Source organism: Mus pahari, chromosome 6 (assembly GCF_900095145.1).
Source record: "Mus pahari chromosome 6, PAHARI_EIJ_v1.1, whole genome shotgun sequence".
NCBI classification, from domain to species: domain Eukaryota; kingdom Metazoa; phylum Chordata; class Mammalia; order Rodentia; family Muridae; genus Mus; species Mus pahari.
This window is the reverse complement of record NC_034595.1, coordinates 69742783-69760115: the sequence shown is the minus strand read 5'-3', so window position 1 is coordinate 69760115 and position 17333 is coordinate 69742783. Positions and strand designations below refer to the sequence as shown.

General features: G+C 47.5%; 1 protein-coding gene across 1 annotated transcript in view; it reads left to right on the top strand.

The window, feature by feature from the left end:
* The window catches only part of Cfap57 (cilia and flagella associated protein 57), a 67286-nt gene that overhangs the window by 5905 nt on the left and 44048 nt on the right, over positions 1-17333 (top strand). Inside the window, exons 3-9 of the mRNA XM_021200043.2 lie at positions 160-476; positions 2032-2315; positions 4396-4603; positions 8510-8662; positions 14240-14379; positions 15126-15291; positions 16046-16159. Of these exons, the coding sequence (XP_021055702.1) occupies positions 160-476; positions 2032-2315; positions 4396-4603; positions 8510-8662; positions 14240-14379; positions 15126-15291; positions 16046-16159 (1382 nt within the window). The remainder of the gene's footprint in view (positions 1-159; positions 477-2031; positions 2316-4395; positions 4604-8509; positions 8663-14239; positions 14380-15125; positions 15292-16045; positions 16160-17333) is intronic.

The following is a 17333-nucleotide window of genomic DNA, read 5'->3' as shown; positions in this document are numbered from 1 at the left end:
GTGCCCCTCGCTAAGTGTACACCTTTCTCCACTGTCAACAGTGCCCCTCGCTAAGTGTACACCTTTCTCCACTGTCAACGGTGCCCCTCGCTAAGCCTGTTTAGACCTTGATGGAAGCATTGTCTGTCCTTAGTCCCCATTTTTTACCTCCTTTTACAGGCTCAGACAAGAGTCAGGGCATGCTGGCTTTGGCCATCAGTCCCAATCGGCGATATCTCGCTATCTCCGAGACTGTGCAAGAAAAACCGGTCATCACTATTTATGAACTGTCATCCATCCCTTGCCGGAAGCGCAAAGTCCTGAATAATTTTGATTTCCAAGTCCAAAAGTTTACCAGCATGGCTTTTTCTCCAGACTCTAAATACCTGCTGACACAGACGTCACCTCCAGACTCAAACCTCGTCTATTGGCTGTGGGAAAAGCAGAAAGCCATGGCCATTATTAAATCTGATATTCAGAACAACCCCATCTACCAGGTACCTCCTAGCATGAGTGCCCTGCCCACTGTAAAGCAGTCAGTGCTGACTTCTTCTACCACTTGCCTTGTGCCACGCTGCTCACTTCTCCCATGTATTTCTAAAAACTGAGCTTCACAATAATCGTACCAGGAATGTGTGGTTGTTGTCCCATCTTCGAGATGGGAGCCCTGAGCCCCTAAGAGACCTAAGTAACTCATCTAAGGCTGCAAAAGTGGCAAAGAGGCAGACCCAGCTGGTGCCCAACTTTGTCATCTGTCTTTTTTTCCTCTGGCCCAGAGCTACTTTCCAGGCACGGGTTAGATCCGGCAGTGCTGATTAAAGCTTACTCTCCTTGGTTCTGGCCGTTTTGCAGTAGACTCCTGGGTAGTAGGAGCATTTCAGGGATGACTTATAAAGTGGTAGGTTTGGGCTTTTATTTTGTTTGGGAAGGGTGTTTTTGTTTGTTAACAGGTTATGACCGCATGGCTCAGGCTACCCATGAACTCACAGTCTTGCCTGCCTCCGCCTCCCAAATGCTGGGATTCAAAATGGATGCCAGCTTACCCAGCCCACAAGGTAGATGTGCAGGAAAGGACCACTGGAGGCAGTGGTGTAGAAAACAGGATTTTCTATTGTGGTTGAAGAGGAAAACAAAGACCCTTTAGGAAACTGGCTGGCTGCTTAGGCAGGGAGCCCCAACCCCTGTCCAGCATCTTAGACTCAATGTTCAAACCTTCAGGAAGTCAGTTCAGTCCATGTTCAGAGACACCAGCTGGTCAGGGCCTCAAGCATTCGTCTTAACACTCTGCCCAAAGTTTGATGTGCAAGCCCAGACATCAACAGCAAACACTCGAGTCCATTCTCAATACAGACATGAGTATTGATCCACAAATCACAAAGGCAGGCAGAACTGGAAGGCTGTCTCCTCCAGGCCATAGTTTCCCACCTCTCCAAGAGGGGAACACCTCTGCAGTAGATGCAGTGAGCATTTCCTAGGTGCCCACTATGAACCCAGCCCTGGTTACACAGAGATTCGGCAGCAGCTTGATCTCCAGCTGCTCTCTGTCTAGTGTAGCCAGCAGGTTAAGTACCGTTAGTGTATGTCAGGGTAAGGGCTCTGGTGAGAGACCACACACCCCCTCCTGCTGTGTGGTTTCTTCCTAATAGACAGGCCACCATACACCGACTCAAACCCACGTCTCCGTTTCCAGCCGGACTTCATTCCATCGGGCTGGTGCAGAGTATAGCTCCTGACATGAGGAGACATGTTGGTGCATGCCTGTAATCCCAGCACATGGGAAATTGAGGCAGGAGGAGTAACCATTTAAAGCCAGCCTAGGCTACAAAAAAAAAAAAAAAATGTTGACTCATAGTACATCCTATAGTCATAGGTGTATATCTTTATCAAATATAGTATAAAATTCCATCATTTTGTGATATGCACCAGCTGTGTAAAATAAGTATTAAATAGTCAAGCAGGAAACACTTGCATCAAGAGTCATCGTATTCTCTTTTTTGTTTTTTTGTTTTTTTGTTTGTTTGTTTTTGTTTTTAATCTCCTTACATTTTGCAGGTTAGCATCAGTCCCCAGGATAATAGTCAAGTGTGTATTACTGGAAATGGGATATTTAAGCTTCTCCGTTTTGCTGAAGGAACCCTAAAGCAAACCAATTTCCAGAGGGGAGACTCCTCCAGCTACCTAGCCCACGCCTGGGTGTCTGAAGACAGGGTCATTGTTGGCACTGACACCGGCAGACTCTTCCTCTTTGAATCTGGAGATCAGCGCTGGGAGACCAGCATAATGGTCAAGGAGCCTACTAGCTCCAGGAGCCTGGAGGTCATTCAAGAGTCAGAGAGGTAACAGCGCCCTCTGCTGGGCTAGTACACACCTGCGTGGCACTGCCAAAGTTAAGTGAAATGAGCTTCTCCTGAAGCCTCTCCACTGGAGAGGCTGTGCAGCAGGTAAGAGCATTTACTGCTCTTGCTGAGGATAACAGGTTTGGTGCCCAGTACCCACGTGATGCCTCACAAGCATTCCAGGAGATGTGGTTCCCACTTCTGGCCTCTGTGGGCACTACACACCCATGTAGTGCACTTAAATACATGCAAGCTGTAAAAGCAACGAAATCTTTTTTATAAGCCACTCTCTACCATTGCACCTTGAAAACCAACTGCGCTCATTTCCTCCTTCTCTTTCAGCATCTGCCTGCATTCAAGCACAAACCCTGACCGTTCCAACCATAGCCCACACACGTCTTTTTATTTTTATGCCTAATCTCATTTTTACACACAGTTCCGTGATGACAGTCTTCAACGTGGTAGATTTTCTTTTTCAAAAGCATGCATTCTATGGCTGTCTGCTTAATTTACCAATTTCAAGAAATAAATGCCTTCGGAGCCCTTACAGTGTGCCACCCTGATGGACCAGGAGCGCGTGCCCTCTGACAGGGGCAGTTCAATAGGGGCAACAATGAACAAAGTGGGGCAAGAAAATGGACTCAGTAGACCCGACAGAAGGCTGTGTGGTAAGGGGGTGGGGAGGAGATTCAGGGAGGAGTGCTTGATTTCATCCACAGTGTCACAGAGATGGTCACAGCTCACACAGCGGAATGTGCTGCGGGACGTGTCAGATCCTGCTGACATACCCATGTGAGTCCTATCCTTCACAGAGCATATCAGTATCATGCCAACTTTACAGACCAGGGGACCAAGGCTCAAAAGAGTTAAGTCACTTGCCCAAGATCTCAGCACTCTGCGGAGGATCTAGTATTCCATTTCCCTTCTCTCTGAGCTCAGAGCCCAACAAGTTCCCTGCCGCCTGACACCCTGTGGATTCTTTCTTCTCCATGGCTTCTGTTTACCCATGGTGCCCACCCCATGCCAGCTTCCTTAGTTTGTGGCTTGTGTAAGGGCTTCCTAAAGAATTCTCGATAGAATTGTTTCCCCCATTCCTAGTTACTGCTTACATTAGATAGTTCAGATTGTCCCTTTATATACCATCATACCTTGGAATTGTATGAAAGCATTTGATGAAGACACATGTCTACATCTTTTCTATGCACAGTATTTCGGTGCACAAAGGCCTCTTAGCTCGGGACAAGCAGCCCTGCCTCCCTTCTCTCCTGAAGAGGGTCATCAGCTCTCACCTCTGAGCCTCTTTCCTGGCCAATGCATTTTCTTGCTAGTGGGTTCAGCCAAGTGCAGTTCCCTCTGTCCGTCCCCTGCCCCATCACCCAGACACATACCAATTCCTATTTGCCCTGAAGGGCCTGGCTAAGAGCACTCAGTCTCTGCTCACCTAAGACAGTTCCTGTCCTCAGAAAGCCTGTGATACCTGTGGCATGCTTAATTGTCTCTTAACAGTCCCTAGGGCATGAGCTCAAGACTTGAAACTTCCCGCCGTTTCAAAGAGACATTATAATTCTAAATCAAAATTTATGAACATGTATAAATATTTATTGTATTAAGTGAATGAATGAAAAGAGAAACCTGGGTTCAAATACTAACTCAGCTAGGGCTGTGTGATCCTAGTAAATTTTATCTTCTGAACAACTTATTTCTCAACAAAATAAGAATCACCACCCTGGGTCTAGCGAGCATTCCCACTGTGCTCCAAGTAGAGTTCCAAGCACCATTTGGCTACAGGAGAGGAGATCAGTGGGTAGCATTGCTCTCAGCCAAAGACATCCCCCAGCCCACCCCTGAGAAGACAGGATCTCAAGATGTGGCTGGCCTACTGTGCTGGAACTCACTAAGTAGACCAGGCTAGCCTTGGACTCACAGTGATCCACCTGCCTCAACTTCCCACGTCCTGGAATTAATTTTTGTGTGTTACTCTCCCTCTCCCTCTCCCTCTCCTTCTCCTTCTCCCTCCCTCCAGAACTTATTTCTTCTCCTTAGAACTTTCTCCTAAAACATGTTTTCTTTCCTTTTCCAGCCTGATAGAGTTTCCCCCACTCAGCTCTCCAGTCTCCTCCATTGAAAAGATGCAGATAACCACTGGCACCCAACAACAGGCCATGCCCCGGGTGTTTGCCATCGCAGCCTATTCAAAGGGATTTGCCTGCTCTGCAGGGCCTGGAAGAGTGCTGCTGTTTGAGAAAGTGGAAGAGAAGGACTTTTACCGGGAAAGCAGAGAAATCCGGGTAAGAGGAGCAGGAAAGGGAAAGCAATCAGGGTCCTTAAGAGCGTTGTCCTGCATAGCTCGCTCAGAGGACTGCTCACCAGGAAGGACTGGGCAGAAACAGAGACAGAGAGCCTGGCCCTCAAAGATGTAGGTGCCTGTACACTGGATTGGGATTTAAAAGTAGCACAATCTGGATCTGAGCCCTGCAGGGACATGTGGCCAAGTACACTCCCTCCCCAAACCTGGTGCCCCATAGCCTGTCCGTTATTATAACCATGATATTAATCAAACCTCCCAGCACACATTTATGGCATAAATGATACAGAAATGACCTGGACCAGCAGGTTGTTTTTTTTCAATGACAGGGACCTGAAGGGGAGGACCAGGAGGTGAGAAAGAGGACAGGAAAGTTTGGGATCAAGAGGTCTTACACTGATGGCTCATGTAAGCAAGTTTACTAAGAAATACAGCATCTTATATACAGATTACAGGAGGAAGGGGACAGGGCCAACAGAAAATGATCATACGGTGTGGGGGAGTCAGCAGGAAGCTAATCAAGCAAAGTTGCATGAGGGGAACACGGGATGTCTCAAGTGCATTACAGACCAAGCATTCAGTGGCCTTGGGACTGAGAGACCACAGCCCTTCAAGGGGGAAAGATCAAGTTCTCAGGACCCAGAAAAATACAGTTTCCTGAGACCCTGGCTTCAGCCATTACTGGCCTTGGCTAGCATGCATCTGGTTTTAGACAAGGAACAAGTTATTTCTCCATATATCAGGGTCCCAGAGAATGTCTCAGACTGTCCCCGCCCTGGAAACAGATGGAAAACAGCAGCTTGGAAAAGAACCCAGGAGGCTCCTTGGTGTTTAATGCTGTTCTTAAGGGATCTAAGGGAACAAATGATACTTGACAAGAGGGTAGAACCCAGGAACTCCAGGCAGAGACAGCGGCTTAAACAGAGGCACCACGGCAGCCCAGGGGGAGGCAGCGGTGTTTAGAGCATACCCTACTGCCCAGCACAGCGGGGCCTCATGACATTTGAAAGGAAAAGAGGGACACTGTGACCAGGGTAACAAATTCTGGTCTGGAACATACTTAGGTGCTCCACAAGGATTTGGGGTGGAAAGGAGTTATGTCTAAGAAAGATTGATCTCCCCAGGATAGTCAGACATGAATCTGTGACTCACTGGCTGAGATGAGCTGTTGTACCTGACAAAGCTGGGTTTCTCTGTTTGTAACATAACACGATACTCCCCCCACCCCCCATGAGAGGTGAAGTTGAAAGAGATGAGACTGGAGACTGTGTAGATCCCCTCATGAACCACTCAGAGCTCAAAGAATGGTAATGGCTGGCCACGTGGCTCGAACCAGGAATGGGTGGAGATATTTTTTTGGTTAATGTAGTCCAAAGGTAGTGAGGCCTAAGATCAGAGCAGTGGGTGTCAGGGGCTTGGGGAAGACAGGATGTCTTTGGGAAGACTAATTCTAGGTAAAGATGGGAGAAGTGTTCTCAGGGAACACCCAGAAATGATGCCCAGGCTTTGGAGTAGGACACCAGGGATGGAGGCCAGGAATAAGGAACCTGGAGAAGAGCGATGGGTGTGGGGAGAAGCCCGATGCAGTGGGCCTTTACTTTGCCCTGGTCTGTTGGCTTGTTTCTTTATTTAACAGGTATGTATCAAATGTTGACTGAGCCTGGCAGGCTCGGTGTTGGGGGCTGAGCACACAATGGGGAAGTCAACCGGTAAAGAGCCACAGCTCAGGACACAAGCAAGAGAGGCAAAAATGGAAAGGATGACAGATGTCAATCAACATGGAGAAAGTAAGGCCAGGAAGAGGTCCAGAGGCTAGTGGGGCTCTGCTCCAGAACCACCAGGGAGACTGTCTCTCCAGGGAAGGTGGCATTGGATCAGAAACCAGAGCAGAGAAAAGCAGCTGGGAGCGTGGACTTGGACACTGGCAGGAAAATCAGTGTTTAGCATCTCCTGACTGCTATCTAGTCCCCGGCACTTTGCCCCCACTGTCTCAGATATCTAGTGTTCCAGCTGTAGACACAACACTACCGCTGCTTTCACTGAAACTCCTATGTCAGGGGAGAATCACTAAGAGATGAAAAATACAAAGAAAAAGTTGGGGGCTGGAGAGGTGGCTCAGTAGACGAAGCTCTTGCTATTTGGGAAGGAGGACCTGAGGTAAGATCCCCAGCACGTATACGAAGGACAGGTACAGTGGTGTGCACCCGGAGCCCCCAGCTGAGGGGGCCAGAGACAGCTGACTCCTGAGAGGAGGGTGGCCAAGCAGTCTGACCAAAGTGAGCTGTGGGTTCAGTGAGAGACTCTAAAACTACAGTAGAGAGCAACAGAGGAGGATCCTGGGCCAACCTCTGCCCGTCCTACAAATGAACACATTGCTGTGCACACAAACATGCTCATTTATATTTACAGACCTCCAAGCATACAAAGAAAGGAAGGAAGGGGGAGGGGGAGAGGAGGGGGGGAGGAAAGGGTGAAGGGGAAATGAGAAGGAGAATAAAGAAGGCTGAAGAGTCCATCTTCACTTACTTCATTACTCGTTTAACACCCATCTGTTATGCACTTACCATGGGGACAGATCCCATGCTTGGTGGCTGAGACAGTGGAGTCAGCTGTGACCCTCTTCTCTGCAGAAACTTCCTGCGTTAGGAGAGCAGAGGCTGATCCTTTACTGCATCCATCGATTCACGGCGTGCCTGCTTTACTCCGGGCCCGTGTGCACACACTGGGGCTTATCTGTGGAGCAGCATGGACAGGCTCCTCAGCCCAAAACTCCCATTCTGCTTTGCACAGTGTGATAAGTGTGACAAGACAGGTCTCCCAGGGGCTACTGGTACATTTTGGAGCTCCCTGTCTCCTTACCCCAGGATGCTCAGGGAAGGCTTGCTGGTAGGCTTGCTCGTGGGCCGTGTGAAGAAGGGTTGATGTGTGTACACAGATATGACTCCAAGCATAGGAAACCTTGCACAAAAATCCAGTGTCCCAGACCCCAGGGACTCCCGGAGTATAGAAACACCAAGGAGATGTGACTGGATGGAGGCCCTGGCTTTGGGGACAAGCCGACTCTCCGTCTTTCTGAACATTTGTCAGACAGTGACACAGGGGGAGCCAGACTCTAAAGAACGGTTCTCAGCCTCCCCAATGCTGCGACCCTTTAATACAGGTCCTTATGTTGTGGTGACCCCCGGCCCCTCAGCCATAGAATTATTCCATTGCTACTTCATAGCTGTTAAATCTGCTACTGTTGTGAATGGTGATGTAAATATCTGACATGCAACCCCCTTGAGAGGGGCGAGACCCACAGGTTGAGAACCACCGCTCTAAGAACCCAAGGCCGAAGCAAGGATACAGAAATGGTGCGTGCAGGCCAGCCCATCCACATCTTAGGTCACTAACAGAAGCTAACAGAAAGGGAAAGGAAATCTAACTTTATTATGTCTCATTGGGAACAATAGCTCCTCTCCAAGCCTGCTGATGACAATAACCCTTTCTCCCCATTTGTAGAGGGGCCACCACCTCCCTCCAATGCCCTCAAGTACACACAGGTGCGCTGGGTGCCAGGAGAGCCCATTCCCTGGGCTTCCCATGAGAGGCCAGAGTGCGTTTAAACGAGCATGCTTGTTACGGAGTCTCATCCCGGGCTGCCTGGCCCACTCACTCCCATGTGTGTGGTTGTCTAACCCTTCAGATGCTAGTTGCTGCAAAAATGAGCACGCTCTTTAAAACCAACAGAAGCAGAAGCAGACCAGCCCACCTTCCTCCTGACCCGAGCCAGACTCGGTCAGGCGTCTGTGAGCTAAGAGTACCCCTGGAACCCCTGTAGCCAGGGACACACTGACCGACCATGTGGGACCCTGACTGAGAATGACTGATGCTTTTGTGTCTTGAGCAGATCCCTACAGACCAACAAAGCAGTGACCCAAGTCAGTCAGACAAGCAGGATGTCCTGTGCCTGTGCTTCAGCCCATCAGAAGAAACCCTGATCGCCAGCACCAACAAGAACCAGCTCTACTCCATCACCATGTCCCTGACAGAGATCAGCAAGGTGAGCCCCCTCCAAGGGCATCAGCCCCCTTCCAGTCTGCCCTGGGAGGCCCATCCGAGAGGCTGCTCACCACGTGTGTAGAAGTTCATAGGAAGCTTGGTACAATTCATGCACCCTATTCATACAAGCAAACGGCAAAGCTGAGTGCGCAGAAGCAATCGACAGGGTGGGGATGCGGTGGAAGTGCCACCTTGACGTTGCCTATTAAATTCAAATCTCACATATCCCACCAGCAGTGGTGTCTCAGGGAACTGAATCTACTACCATCCCTGTTCATGTCCCAAAGGTGGAGATAACAAAAATCTCTGTGGTTGCCCTTTTGGCTTGTTTTCGAATTGCAAAGGAGACCACCATAAAACACTCCAGGCAACTTAACAAAGCTCTCACTATTCGCTGCACACTTCATCAATAAGAGATGTTTCAGACCTGTGCCCCTGGCAACATGGATTCAAGTATATAAAGTGAAAACAATGGACCACCGACAGTCAGTCAGGGATTTTAACATATCCTTTTAAGTCATCCCGGGGAAGGGGGGTGTAGGGGAATCATTGCTATTGAAATGGGGACTTACGTAGCCCTAATAGCTAAGAATGACCTTGAATGACCTTCATGCCTCTCCCTCATCACCTTTCCCCATTCATACCATGTTAGGGATTCATGTGCAGGCTAGGCACACACTCTACCAACCGAGCTACACCTCCAGCCCAGTACTGGTTTACAGTAAGTAGCCTTGTTATTCAGAGTTGAAAACTCAACACTGCAGTTAATTATGGAATATAGTCATCACCTCATAGAGAAAATAGCCCATAACCTTTAACTGACATCCCTCACGCTCCCTCCCACCTCAACCCTAAGCAAACAATAATCCATTTTATAGATTATAGATTTGCTTTTTCAGGGTACTTTATATATGTGGACTTTGATGACTGGCTTTTTTGATATAACAAGCTATCATAAAGGCTCATCTACTCTAGCATGTATCAGTACTTCATAACCTTTCCATGGCCAAATAATATTCCAGTGTACTGTTCTTATATACCACATTTTGTTTATCTGTAAATCAATTTGGGTCATTCAAGTTATCTCTATTTTTTTTTATTTTATGAATATCATTGCTGTGAACATTTCAATACCAGTTTTTGTTTGGGCATAGATTTTTATCTCTCTTCCTAATAGTGGAAATGCTGGTTGGTTACCTGATGTCTTCATTAGGGTTTTATTGTTGTGAAGGGACACCATGACCACTGCAACTCTAATAAAGGAAAGAATTTCACAGGATCTGGCTTACAGTTCAGAGGTTTAGTCCATTATCATCATGGCAGGAAGCATGGCAGTGTGGAGCAGACGTGGTACTGGAGGAGCTGAGATTTCTACATCTTGATCCACAAACAGCAGGAAGAGAACTGATTTGAACTTCTGAGACCTCAAAACCCACCCCCTAGTCATGCACCTCCTCCAACAAGGCTATACCCAGTCCAAGGCCACACCCCCTAATAGTGCCACTCCCAGTGGGCCTATGGGGACCATTTTCTTCCAAGCCACCACACTTGGTAACTCCATGTTGGAACTGGTATTGGGAGGGTTCAGGCTTCCCTTTATCCTTACAGACTTGTGATGATCTGACTTTCTGATGACAGCCATCCCAGAAGTTGCACAGTGGTATCTCACCATCATGGTTTCAATTTGCATTTCCCTGGTGGCCATCATACCAGCATCTCTTCAGGTGCTTTTTCCCCATCTGTCCATCTTCTTGGAAGAAATTCTAGTCAGATCTATCTATATCCGATATTATCTTTTAATTCTGTGCTGTCTTCTTACTACTGGACTCTACGAGTTGTGTGTCATAGACATGACTCTAAAATGGACCCGTGCCTCAGCCTCCCAAGTGCACCAAGTTATTGGTGGGCACCATCATTTCTAGAATCCTCTCACTTTCTTGGTAGTTCCTAAGAGTTCCTATTCTGATGAAGTCTAATTGCTCTAGTTTTCTTCTAGACATTGTCCTTATAGCATATGTTTAAAGATCCATCGCCACAGCTTTGGGCAATGAAAATTTAACCCTGTGCTTAAGAGTTTTTTAGTATTAGCTCTTAGATTTAATTCTCTGATCCATTTTGAGTTTGTGTGTGTGTCATGGAGTGTGGAACCTGTGGTGGCTCGAATAAAAATGCCCCCCAAAGGCTCACAGAGAGTGGCACTATATCAGGAGGTGTGGCCTTGGTGGAGTATGTGTGGCCTTGAGTCACTGTGGGTGGGCTTAAGTTTCCAGAAGCCAGGCCCAGTGTCACTCGTTCTTCCTGCTGCCTGCCCATCCAGATGTAGACTGCTCAGGTACCTCTCCAGCACCGTGGCTGCCTGCATGCTGCCCAGCTTCCTGCCATGAGGTCAGTGTAAACTTCTGAACTAACGCAGCCCCAATTAAGTTTGTTTCCTTTGTAAGAGTTTCTGTGTCATGGTGTCTCCTCACAGCAATAGAAACCCTAAAACAGGACTAAACTGTATCCTTACACATGTAGATGTGTAATTAATCCAGCACCATTTGTCAAAGGACTATTCTTCCTGTTTGGACAGTCTTAACACCTTGGTCAAACTCTGTCAGTGCGTGGGTTTGTTTCTGGAGTCTTAGTGCTAATCAATTTGCTATTTCTGGGTTGGATGTTCAACTGATGTCTGTCTGTCTGACTGCCTATCTGTCTTCAACTTCTTGTTACCATCTCTCTGTTTGTCTTAACCTGTATGGAAAGTCGGCTGTTGAAATCTTCAGCTCTTGGAGTTGAAGTACCTGTCGCCTGCCCCCTCTGCCACTCCCATCCCCAGGGAAGATTTTTACTTCATGCCTTTGTGCTATGTTGTTAGGCACGCACGTGTTTCTAACATGCCACCTCCCCGACGGATTGACCCTTTCAGCGTCGTAAGATGCAGCGCTGTTCCTACTGGTATTCTGTTTGAAAATCTCTTTTGTCTGATATTACTGCGGTGAGTCCAGCATTCCAGTGGCCACTGTTGGCATGATTCATCTTTTTAGATCCTTCCCAATACCCTTGCACTTTCATCCTAAAATACACTTCCCAGACAAAGCTCGAGATCAGGACTTTTATGTCTGTTTAGGTTTGAAGCGGGTAGGGAATTGGACCCAGGTCTTCATACATGCTCCACCACTGAGCATGCTCCTAGCCTGCGTCTTGCTCACTGGCCGCTCCCATTTACTGCTATTGCCGGTGTTGTTGGGCTGGCATCTGTATATTAGTTGCTTGCCAGTGTGACCACATAGCTGGCAGAAAGCAAATTAGGTGAGGAAGGAGTTGTTTGGGTTCACAGTTGGACAGTACGGCTTCTCGTGGAGGAGGAGGAGGCTTGATGCTGAGGCTACCTGCTCACATCTCTTTGGGTCAGGAAGCTGAGCAAATACAAGAAGCAAGGCGGGGCAGTGGCACTCCTACCAACTTCCGCTAGGAAGGCTTCACACCCCAAAAGGTCTACACAGTAGAAAGCATCTCTAGCTGGGACCCTATGGGAGACATTTCACATCCAGACTGTGAGGTTTGAAAAAGGAAAATACATGTACGTATGAGACAGGTATCATGGAAATTCAGAAAGAAAATGCACTCCAGGACATCAGCAGCCCATACGGGTTCCTGGCCATGGATTCTGAGGTAGACCAGTGAGCTTGCTGGACTGGCTCCCTGACATTCCCAACTACTAGTAAGCACTAGTAGAAACACTGTTGCCAGACATATTGAGAGCAAAGGAGTAACATTGTGCAGTGTCCATCTTAGACAGGAAAGCAGGAGGGCGGGGGACATAAATGTAGGAGTCCTCATCTCAGGCTTTGTCTTAGCTTCAGAATAAACCTAGCACGTGTTCACCTCTGTCACTCTCCTCTGTCACTAAATAAAATGCCTCAGATGGTGGACATTTGTAACACCCAAAAGACCACCCACCCACTGCTCATGTGCTAATGGTTCTCACATAATTAGTACAGTCTTTATGGACAGAAATTTGGCACTGTTTATTAGTGCACTTAAAAAACATTCAGAGCATTTATCCAGAATTCCACATCCAGAAACTTATCCTAAGGAAGTCATGAGCGATAAACAAAGACTTATATGTAAGGACATTCGGTCTGTAGTGTTTATTCTCAAGTAATAGAGTTAGAAGCCACATAAATGTTCCCACAGCAGAGGATTGGTCAAAACCTAGGATGATAGACTTGTGTTGCCATTAAAATAATACAGTTTCAAAATTTTGTTTATTTATTATTTATTATTTATTTGGTTTTGTGTATGGGTAAGTTTTGCCTGCACGTCTGTATAGTGTGTTAGTGTGTGTGTGTGTGTGTGTGTGTGTGTGTGTGTGTGTGTGTGTGTTACTTTAGGAGACCAGAAGAGAGCATTAGAGTCCCTGGAATTGAGGTTACAGACCTTTGTAAGATACCACGTGGGTGCTGGGACACAAACCCTGGTCCTCTGGGAGAGCAGCCAGTGATTGTAACCACTGAGCCGTCTCTCCAACCCCTAAGATTAGATAGATAGATAGATGATAGATAGATACATAGATAGATAGATAGATAGATAGATAGATAGATAGATAGATGGTATATTATATTATATATAATATTTTAGTTATTGTTAAAGATTTTATACAACAAATCTTGATCATAATCACCTCCCAGATCATTTTTTCTCCCAGATCTGTCCCCTGCATCCCCTTTCCTGTCACACATCCAGGTCCTCTAGCTCTTACAATCTTTCCACCCCTTTCTCTGGAATGGTGCATAAGTCTTTGGTGTGGGAGCTATATTGTAGATGTATCAGCTGAGGGTGGGCACACCACGGTCAGCTGTTCTCTGCACTTTGACCACTGAGGATTTCTGCATTGTTCTCCACAGACAGTCTGTCTGTGAGCAGGAGCTTCTTTGACGACAACGGCGGTGAGAGCTGCGCTTACCTGTGCATACATGGATAAGTACTTAGAATGCAGTTAGAAGTTAGACTGGCAGCTGGGCGTGGTGGCGCATGCCTTTTTTTTTTTTTTAAGATTTATTTATTTATTATATGTAAGTACTCTGTAGCTGTCTTCAGACACTCCAGAAGGGGGCGTTAGATCTTGTTACTGATGGTTATGAGCCACCATGTGGTTGCTGGGATTTGAACTCCGGACCTTCGGAAGAGCAGTCGGGTGCTCTTACCCACTGAGCCATCTCACCAGCCCCGGCGCATGCCTTTAATCCCAGCACTCAGGAGGCAGAGGCAGTCAGATCTCTGAGTTCGAGGCCAGCCTGGTCTACAGAGTGAGTTCCAGGACAGCCCTGTCTCGAAAAACCAAAAGAAAAGAAGAAGTTAGACTGGCTTAGGAAAAACACGGGCTGTAATCAGTTCTCCTACAGGTTCCGTGGCCTCACCAGTATTTTGACATCACACTGCTTCAGGAAAACCATGTGTGACGTTGAAGCAGTTTGCCTTAGCATGAGTTCTGTATGCACAGGCTAATAAAGGGTCCCAGGTACTAATTTGTGCTGAAGGACACAGTCGGCCTTTCGCCCACCCTGCCGGATCTCACTCTGTGTGGTTTCCCCAGGGAGAGGCCGCCCACTTCGAGTACCTGCTGTACCCGTTGCACTCAGCATCCATCACTGGTCTCGATACCTGCATCCGAAAACCTCTCATAGCCACCTGCTCTCTGGATCGCTCCGTCCGCATCTGGAATTACGAATCAAAGTAAGGAGAAAAAAGGCTCCACTGCTATCGTGTGTACGGAAAGTCGGTCGCTTAAGTCCGTTTAGGCAAAGTGTTTTAATTAGGTTTACAATCGAACAACCTAGACGCTTTCAGCTGGAAAAGCCTTTTACTGAAAAACCAGATTAGCCAGCAGCCTCTCAGTCTCGCATGGACTACAAAATTACTTTCTGGTTTATTAAATGCTTGCTATATACCAGACACTATGCTAGACCCTAGAAACACAGAGGCGGACACCCCCACAATAGCTCACCTTGTGTTAATATCTTTGTCCCTCCGGCCCTTCTGAGCCTTCCCTTTCCCCGGTTCCGCCTGCTGCAGGGATCTCTCTAGACCTTTGGCTCCTCCTCCTTTCACACTGCCCCAGCCACCCTTGGCTCCCCACCAGTTATATTCTTCTGGTACAGCCTCCATGAGGATCTCCGAACTCAGACTGGACCTATATACTTCTTTCCTCTTGTGTGTAGAAGGGGCTGCTGGGAAATACTGTTTGTAGAGAGAGTCCTTGGGATGCTTGGGCTCTCAGCAGGGCTGGGCGTTCATTACTAGCTGGCGTTTCGACCAGTTCCCCTCTTGGCTGTACTCAGTGCCCACTGTGATCTTTAACCAGAATCCAGAAAACAGTAGTCACATATAACAAAGCTCGGATACACAAAAGCAAGAAAAATGGGGGATTTGAGGAGACTAGGCGGTTCAGCTCATAACTCATTAACTGGCCTTTCTCACAGCACACTGGAGCTATATAAGGAATACCAAGAAGAGGCCTACACAGTGAGCCTTCACCCCTCTGGACACTACATTGTGGTAGGGTTTGCTGACAAACTGCGCCTTATGAATCTGCTCATTGATGACATCCGTCCTTTCAAAGAATATTCTGTCAGAGGGTGCAAAGAGGTAAAGACTGTGGGACCTAAGTCTGTCTTGTGGGGCCCTGGTGACTTAAAACATCAGCTAGTGCATCTGTCGCCAGACTCATGAAGTGCATGGTTCTGCCCATGATTTTATTTATTTGTTCATTCATTCATTCTTCTTTTAAAATTTTATTGGTTTTATTTTATGTACACTGGTGTTTTGCCTGCATTCATGTCTGTGTGAGGGTGTCAGATCCCCTGGTGCTGGGGTTACAGGTGGTTGCAAGCTGCCACGTGGTTGCTGGGAATCGACCCCAGGTCCTCTGCAAGAGCAACCAGTGCTCTAACCACTGAGCCATCTCTCCAGCCCCTGTCCATGCTTTTCTACACCCACCAAAACCATTTCACTGGACCTAGGGCTCTGTGGGATTCCATCTGTGATAGGTCTGGGCATCTTAATAGAGACTAAAGAAGAGAAAGCAGTTCCAAGATTAGAGTCCTAACCGGGAAGGTAACAGAGATTGTGAGGAGCTGGGGAAACGGAGCCAACAGTGTGATGCAATTGCGGCCCATCAGATTTCCCTCAGATGGCTCGGAGAAGCGTCACCTTCCTGGCCTGGATCAGTGTCTGCAGACACCATGAGGTTCTGTGATAGACAGTATCAAGCTAAGATTTCTTTCTTGGTGGTGTCTGGAAACAGCCCTTCCCGATCCCACGTAGACTCCTGCCTGAGCTCTCCTGGAAGATGCCTTCACTCTGATGCACTCTCTCTTCTTGCTGGCCCCCCTCCCTGCAGTGCGCCTTTAGCAATGGAGGGCACCTGTTTGCTGCAGTCAACGGAAATGTGATTCACATCTTCACCACCACGAGCCTGGAGAACATCAGTAACTTGAAAGGTCATACCGGGAAGGTGAGTTGGTGGCCAGTGGCCAAGGGACACTGAGACACGCACTGTGCTAGCCACAGGGCCCACCAAACACCTGCAAAGACAAATTGCAGCTGGTTCAGTGAAAGAAAAGCTTGCAGTCTGCTGAAGAGGCAGGCTTAATTTAGGCTGGGATGCTCACAAAGGCTTGGTCCTGGAGAAGTGGTCAGAAGTTACACACTCAGGCAGAGCTGGTGGCCAGGACCATTACATGTGAGAAGGCAAACCCCACAGATCGATCACAGGACGTGTCAGAGGTAATGAAGAGTTGGTGGGGATGGAACATAGGTGTCAGGTGACACACGGGTGAACCGACAGTTTACAGGGCCCCCAGTGCATAGAACCCTGTAGATCTTCTACATGTCTTACACTATGTTTTCCTTGGTGGCATTTGCTGAGTGCTGACCAGTGCAATGACACAAGAAAAATGGGACACATGGCAATTAATAAAACTACTGCTGACAGCATGAGTGGGGAGGCACAGAATCCAAGCAGTGTTTGGATCCAGTATCAAAGCAATACATGCATTTAGGAGTATTATTGGAAATGGGGTCACTGGGTTTTCCTATAGTAGCATTAAACAAATGAAGTATATCATTTGTCTTAAAAAGAGGTGAAGACAGAGTAAAGATGGCTGGTGTCATTGATTTGAGAGGGGATAGTCACTGTCACCAACAGGAGCCATTTTGGGTCAGGAGATTGGCTACCTATAGAAAAACAGGGAAGCAAATGTTAAAGCTAATAGGAGCCGGGTCTACAAAGTATGGAGAGAGAGGAAAGCATGGGATGAATCTGTGGTCCGACTGGAATTAGAGGGAATGCTGTGAGCTCGTGGCTTCTAATGCAGAGAGAGGTCAGATTCAGAAAGATGGGAGCAGATGTGCCCATGCACTGAAAGGGAACGAAAGACCAATTCTAGGCAATTACTTCCCTACAACAGAATTGTAACACATATTAAATCATTTTCAAGGCCAATATTACCCTAACCCCAAAAACCCTACAAAATAGCCCAAAAGAAGAAAGGCAACTGCAGATCTATACCTTCCATGGACACAGGCCAAGAAATCTCAAGCCAGCAGAAATCTCAGGCTGGCAACATACAGTCACAGACTGTACCCCAGTGAGGTAGATCGTAGAAATGCAAGGCTGGTTTGACATC